Below are 7,505 nucleotides of genomic sequence, written 5' to 3' on the forward strand. Positions count from 1 at the left end.
GGCGTACTCTAGGCTCTCGCGACCCTTGCCTGAGCCTGGCCCTCTAGTCTTCAACTCATGCCCGATCGGGTTCTCCTCCTCTATGATATAATTTATATGTAATATTATATATTATAATATATATTAACATATTATATAATATTATATATACATATTATATAATATTATATATATATATATATATATATATATATATATAATCAAATTTGTAATATGTATTATTTCAAGTTTATTTTTCGTCAATAAAATACGCTTTCGTAGCGGAAACCACGAAGCCGTTGGCTTCCGCTTTCTGCATTTCTCCAACTTCGAATCCAAGTTAACTTCTTCTTCTCCATCTTATATATATATATATAATCAAATTTGTAATATGTATTATTTCAAGTTTATTTTTCGTCAATAAAATACGCTTTCGTAGCGGAAACCACGAAGCCGTTGGCTTCCGCTTTCTGCATTTCTCCAACTTCGAATCCAAGTTAACTTCTTCTTCTCCATCTTGCTCTCCTTCTCTGTCTTTCGGCGTCCCGCATTTCTCCGAGGAAAAAGGAAAGAAGAAGCGGTGAAGGATAGGAGGAGGAATCAGTCTTTTGAATGGAGGCGCTTCGCTTCATCCAGGGCATCTCTGCCCCGTTAATAGCCGTCGGCTTAGATCACCGGCAAGTTCACCATGCGCCGCCCGCTCATATTTCCACTGTTGCACACCAGGATGCCACATCCGTGGCTAATGAGAAGGCGAGAAGGGGAAATTGGGTTATGAAGATTCTGCGCGTGGGCGAGGAAAGGAGAAAGCAGGATCACGTCGGTTACGAAAAAGAGGAGGAGGTAGAGGATGAAGGGGACAGATGTGTGTGTTGCGGTGGGGAGGATGGGGTTGAGGGTTTCTCAGTGGAGCAGAAGGAGGAGATGGATGGAGTGGAGTTCGATAGGGAATCGTTCTCTAGATTTCTCCGCCGGGTCTCGCTGTCGGAGGCAGAGTTCTACGCCAAGATGTCTTATCTAGGGAAACTTTCGTACAGAATACCCAATATCAAGGTTTGGAACTTTTTGAAGGGGATCCTGATAGTTTGCTCTTCTTTCATCTTGAATATTTTGTATCTTGTGGATATTTGTGAATGTTTAGTACGATCAATTGAGAATATGTGATCTTATTTGGGGATTTGGGCTTGTCTGATCTATTTTGAATGCCTTGTGTGAAACTGAATGCTGTTCTAGGACGGCAGATTCGGAATTTCAATTTCGTTTGCTTTTGGGTTTTGTGTTTGGGGAAGAAGATCGAAGAGCGTAATAGTTGGGAGTTTGATATGTACTCTATGGTGATAGAGCTTTTTAATTTGTAGTTGGTGTTTTTTTTTTTTCCAGAGTATATTGTCCGAATTTAAACTTCATTTTATATGTTGGAATCTGATGGAGATGCCCCTTTCCGAGTTCACTGAATTGGAAAAAAATTTGTGGGAGCTTTTGGGAACGTTTTTTTTTTTGTTGCATACAAGCATTTTTTTTCCTGAATCTTAACAAAGGTATCACCTCTAGTAATATATTGTTTGATAAATAGACTTGAACTGCATCTTTATAAACGATTTTTTCCCTTATGTTTTGTCAGAGCTGTAATCTTTGTGTATTTGGTCATAGCTAAATTCTTCTGTGTTGCTCGCTAGTTCATTACAAACATCTGACTGTTTTTAGGAAAACAAGTATTGCTTGATAATCAAGCGAAAGAAATTCTTTCCATAGCCAAATTTACCAGCTAATTTGTTTCCTTGCAGCCAGTTAAACTCCTTAAACCTCATGGCCTTCACTTTGTCACTTCTTCATTGGAGAAGAAAGCCTTATTGTCTAATGCTGAGGGGTCAACACCAGAGCAAGATAAAAGTGCTACAGAGCCAACTCCTAAAAGAGAAGAGAATATGGTTCATGGTGAAAATGTTGAAGGCATTAGTGCTTCTGTAGCCTATCGGACGGTGGCTTCTGCTGCCACTTATCTGCAATCTCAAACAAAGAACATTCTTCGTCAAAGGACTCAGAAGGCAGAGAGTGGAGATGTTCCCTCCATTAATGCCTACTCAGATGAAGATGAATCTGTTGTGAGATGCTCACAGGTGGCTTCTTTTGTTGCCACCACAAATTCTGTCACTGCAGTCATTGCTGGCAAGGAGGAGATGAAGGATGCGGTTGCGGAGGACTTGAATTCAGCGAGCTCCTCGCCATGCGAGTGGTTCATATGTGATGATGATAAAAGTCGAACAAGATATTTTGTCATTCAGGTCAAACTACAAAAGTTTGTCAGGATTCCTTGAGCTTGCCATAAGTTGTCTCTTTTTCTTGAATATTTGATAGATTTTCTTACTCTCTTTTTAAAATCCCTATTTTCAGGGCTCAGAGTCTTTGGCATCCTGGCAAGCTAATCTTCTGTTTGAACCTGTTCAGTTTGAGGTATTGTCAAACCTGGTTAACAAAATCTTCTCTCTTTTTTTTCTTTCTCTTTTGCAAATCATTACCACCACCATTCTGAGAAGTGGGCTATATTTTGTTTGTTATTTGAAGGAAACCTTAGGCCCTGCAAATTATTTTTGGACTACTAATGTCGTGTAAAAGTTTATAAACTCTTTTGTTTAAGCTTCTCTTCTTGTTGAATAGTTCGGAACAAGCTATCTATGGTCCTGAATGCCATTGATACTCTGATCTATCTATCTATAGCTGCTTATAGCAATGACAAACTTATTGCGCAGCATTTTGTAACTATTGAGAAAAGTATTTATTATACACTTTATGATGTAAACTTCAACATTTACTACACAGGTTTTTGCTGATATTCTCTTCCTTCTATTTGATGCATGCACTGCATGCAACATTACCAAAATAGTTACTGTATTTTTCACATTATTTATACTGTTTCTCCCTTGTTAGGGATTGGATGTACTTGTGCACAGGGGCATCTATGAGGCTGCAAAAGGGATTTATCAGCAGATGTTAGCAGAGGTTCAAGCCCACCTGAAGCTGCATGGCAATTCTGCTATTTTTCGCTTCACCGGCCATTCTCTTGGAGGAAGCCTTGCTGTTCTTGTGAATCTTATGTTGTTGGTACGAGGAGATGCGCCGCCTTCTTCTTTATTGCCAGTTATCACTTTCGGCGCTCCATCTATCATGTGTGGAGGCGACTACTTGCTTCGCGAGCTCGGATTGCCTCAAAACCATGTTCAGGCCATTATGTTGCACAGAGATATTGTTCCCCGGGCTTTTTCTTGCCACTATCCCGATCAAGTGGCTAAGATTCTCAAGGCTGTTAACAGAAACTTTCGCAATCATCCATGTCTAAAATATCAGGTATGGTCACTAGAGTTTTCTCTGTGGTATTATATTAAAGGTTGATATATTATCCTTTATTTCAGGATTCATGAAACAAAATAGGTTATGGAATCTTGACATATAGAGACTCATGCGATGATTTACTGTATTTATGCTATTAGTGACCTGCAAGCATGTTAACACCAGATTTGCTTTAAGCTAATGATTTAAATATCTACATTAGAAGTTTAATTAAATTTAGTTTCTGTATTCAAAAACCAAATGAAGAGAAAGAAAAGAAGAAAAACAAGCCTGCAAACTATTCATTTTGCTGGACTAGTTTTGTCTAAATTATTACCAATTTCTGTTCATTTCCTTACTATAAAACCCATATAAAAAAACTGGAGATGGAAAATGGTGGAAAGTTGAGCTTTTGCAGGGTGGACCTTATTCTATGAGTGTTGTAATTTGAACTATGATTCAGTTAGAGCAGATTTCTCCTCTAACTTAGGCTTATCTCAATTACCCATTGTAATAATATACTATTTATGGTTTCTCCCATCCAATCCATCAGGAATGGTAAATATTTTTCATGCATTAACACTGCAGAGTCTTCTGTATGCTCCAATGGGAAAGCTTCTGATCCTCCAGCCAGAGGAGAAGTTCTCCCCTCACCACCACCTTCTTCCTTCTGGCAGTGGCCTTTACCTCATGGAACTTCCATTAGAAGAAACCAAAGAACCAATGAAACTATTACAGTCTGCTCAGTATGCATTTCTTAACACCCCTCACCCTCTTGAGATTCTCAGTGATGGCTCAGCCTATGGCTCTGAAGGAACTATTTTCAGAGACCATGATGTGAATTCCTACTTAAGATCGATAAGAATGGTTGTTGGAAAGGAGCTCAGGCATATTAGAAAGACGAAGAGGGTTCGCCGGCGATTGATTTGGTGGCCTCTTGTGTCGGCACAAGGAGTCCAGTCTGCTTTCATTGTTGGCCTGAATATTAAACCATCATCAGACATCAATAAGCATCAGGTTAGCATTTCTGGCATCCTAAATGGTGGTAAGGAGACATTGAATTGGTTTGCTAAGATGGCTTCTTCTCAGTTTGTTCACATGTTCATCTTATTCTTAACCCCATTGCGATTGTTGTTTCTAGGAACTCTATCTCTTGTCAATTTTAGGTGATAAGGGTGGGTTTTGTTGCTTTGGGTGTTTCATTCTTTATTCATCTTTTCATAAATAGTTTCAAGATTGGGTATTTGCATTGATCCAAATGGAGAGGTGCAAAATTGTAGAGAAGAAACATTGTTTCATTAAATTATTATTAATAGAAATCAGTATATAAGTTTGTTTTCTTTAAAAAAAAAAAAATTTAAAGAGATATTCTCATCAAAATTTGGTTATTATGAACCTCGAAATTGTTAGATTTTTTTTGAGATAAGTGCAATAAATAAGGAATGTGTGTTACACTCTTCTCATTGTAAATCCAACAATTTTAAGATGTTCGGATAAAACTTTGATATCGATCCAAACTTTTTTTTTTCCATTTTCTTTTACCTGGCTTTTCATTTAGCTATTATTTTCTTCAGCCATTCTCCATGGAAGACCATTGTGTGCTTTTCGTTTCTTGTGACATGGTATTTTGTCCAATTTACCACCCAATGTTGGAGAAATTATTCTATGTGGACACCGGATAGTCCATAGGCCAATTTATTACTCGATTGGTCTCTGGACGCCGTCTACTATCCACACAGCATAACTTTTCCCAAAGTTGACAAAGAATAAACACATCGCTTGCTTCTTGCTGCACCTTTGGTTATTTCAATAGTAAGTTGGAAGCACTAGGTATCAGTTGAATTACTGTGTAATTTATAGCAATCACTGCTACTAGGATATCCTAATCAAAAAATTTTTAAGTTAAAATTTGTCTTCATATCGTTAGATTTGCATTAAGCTTGATGCAATTATTTTTTATTAATTTTTTATGTATTACATTCTTCTTAAAATAAAGTTAAAAACTATGAGGCTCATCATAATCAAAATTTAATTAATATATTTTAACTTCAAATGTTTTCAATCTCTATTTAGAAAATATGTTGAAAAACATTGAATTTATTAAATTTTATAATTTTGTTAAATGCAATTAGAAATTAATATGGCCTTTGGGATTTTTTTAGTCTATAATTAGGATTTAGCAAATTTTGTAAATTTGATTTTGGTAATCTTGATGATGTTATATCATGAGATAAACAAGAAACACCTAAAAATGAATGCCAATTTTAATTAGAAACTTCAAAATGATGCTAGGGTATGGTGTCAAGTTCTAGTGAAATGCTTGGTTAGTTTTGAAGGGTTGTAAATAATTTGGTTTATGAGATTTTGTTCTAAATTAATGGATCAATGAATCCATCTATAAGATTTATAGAGGCTAATGGAATCAAGAAAATTTCTACCTTACCAAGCACAATTTATTGTACAAATTGAGGATCTTACTAATTACCTAATTAAATCTTTAAAATTATTTCTAAAATAAATAAGTGACAAACAATATAAATTTATAGTCGAAATAACTGTCTCATCGCAATGATTCTAATGAAACTAGAAACACTAAATTTGAGCATGAAAGGATTTGAACTAACCAAATTGTATCACATTTACACTAGTCTTCTTGAAATCTCTCTTTGAGAGTGACCCAATGGTGGTGTTTGATCGTGCTAAAACTCATCCATTTTTAGTTCATCCAATAATATTTAATTTTTTTGGAGTTCTTACAACCGTCATAGACTTCTATATCATGAGTTTTTTGCTGGGAATATAGAAATATAGCCTTTAATATAAAAATAGCAACTAATCATCGCCATTTTTTGCTGGCCCCAAATTTGATAAAGAAACCTTCTCCTAAACACAAATACATAAATGACCTACTACAAATATCAAATTACCCAATATAAATTTTACTGTCAAACAATCTGCTCTTGAGGTGGTGGTTCCCCTAGCTCTCTAATAGGACCTGCTATGAACAAAAGCAACCACGGGTGACTTTGACAAATCAAAACCAACAAGTTACTCTTATATATTAAAGCATAAACGACAAAGGAATGGAGCAAGTTGTCATGCCCGAGATCTAAAGGAGGAATTTAAACGTACTCTTCTTATACATTTATTAATTCTCAACTTAACATCACAACTTACCAAAGCCACCTAATCATCCAAACCAATATAAAATATGCATCCATAACATATACATTGGATATTTCTTCCAAAATACTCAATTAAGAATAGTTTAAATTACAAGGATTGCTACAAAAGACTGAAACGTGATCTTAACAACAAAATCATAAGTATCTTACATAAATGTGATCTCCTTGCTCAACCCCTACCAAAATTAGCCTACTCAGCAGGACCCTTGCCTTTTCCTGAAATATTTTAAACAACGGAGTGAGTATAAACTTAGTAGGCCAACCCTTTTCCCATATCAGAGTTTAATGATAGACAAAATAACAAAGAATATATATATATATATATATATATATATATGTTATTTTTGAATTTAGCAGAAGAAACTACATGTTAATAGAAATGCAAGAATGCACATGCATCAATGCCACTTATAATCTCATTTACAACCTCCCACCTGTTTAAGACAGGTGCAGAGCAAACCTAGAATAGAGCAGAGCATATTTAAATATAGAGTCAACTCAGAGCAAAACAGAAAAAAGTGATCCATAATAGAGATATATGCACCTTGGACCCAAGTAGAGGATTCCAAAGCATACTTCTTTTCCAGAATAGAGCTCGAGTGTGTCATGAAATGCATGATAATGCAATTGCAATATTTTACCAAAGAATCTAATGCATGTATATAACAAATATCAGATTTTATTAAAAGCCTCAATTTTTAGCACCTATACAAAGTTATCAAAATTTTACCATTTTTATTGGGATTGTGTAAAAGGCTCATTTATCATACTTTATAATTGTATTGAAATTTAGAAGCTACTTAATTATTGAAAATGATCAGAAATTCATAAAGGGTAAACTAATCAGTGAAATTTTATATTCTTATAGTAACTTTGTCTAAAACAGATAATAGACTAATATACTAAAAGTTATAAGGTGAAACCTTTTTCAAAGTTAAGAAAACTATATTTAAATGCATATCTTTCTATAAACACTTCAGAATCGACATCATGAATAGGCTATGGGTTGCCTACCTG

General features: G+C 35.3%; 1 protein-coding gene across 1 annotated transcript; it reads left to right on the forward strand.

The window, feature by feature from the left end:
• Positions 1-446: 446 nt before the first annotated feature.
• LOC110113305 (phospholipase A1 PLIP2, chloroplastic) lies at positions 447-4,633 on the forward strand. Its single transcript, XM_020845826.2, has 5 exons — positions 447-1,032; positions 1,764-2,261; positions 2,371-2,430; positions 2,905-3,321; positions 3,892-4,633. The coding sequence occupies exons 1-5, from the start codon at positions 592-594 to the stop codon at positions 4,471-4,473; spliced, it is 1,998 nt and encodes a 665-aa protein (XP_020701485.1). The 5' UTR covers positions 447-591; the 3' UTR covers positions 4,474-4,633.
• The last annotated feature ends 2,872 nt before the right edge of the window (positions 4,634-7,505 follow it).

This window comes from Dendrobium catenatum, unplaced genomic scaffold, assembly GCF_001605985.2.
Source record: "Dendrobium catenatum unplaced genomic scaffold, ASM160598v2 fragScaff_scaffold_1086, whole genome shotgun sequence".
Taxonomy (NCBI): Eukaryota; Viridiplantae; Streptophyta; class Magnoliopsida; order Asparagales; family Orchidaceae; genus Dendrobium; species Dendrobium catenatum.

Excerpts from the sequence above, each read along its gene's own strand:
- LOC110113305 (XM_020845826.2), top strand. The coding sequence starts at position 592 with ATGGAGGCGCTTCGCTTCATCCAGGGCATCTCTGCCCCGTTAATAGCC. Across the intron at positions 1,033-1,763 it reads ACAGAATACCCAATATCAAG|CCAGTTAAACTCCTTAAACC; the intron begins GTTTGGAACTTT and ends GTTTCCTTGCAG. Across the intron at positions 2,431-2,904 it reads TTGAACCTGTTCAGTTTGAG|GGATTGGATGTACTTGTGCA; the intron begins GTATTGTCAAAC and ends CTCCCTTGTTAG.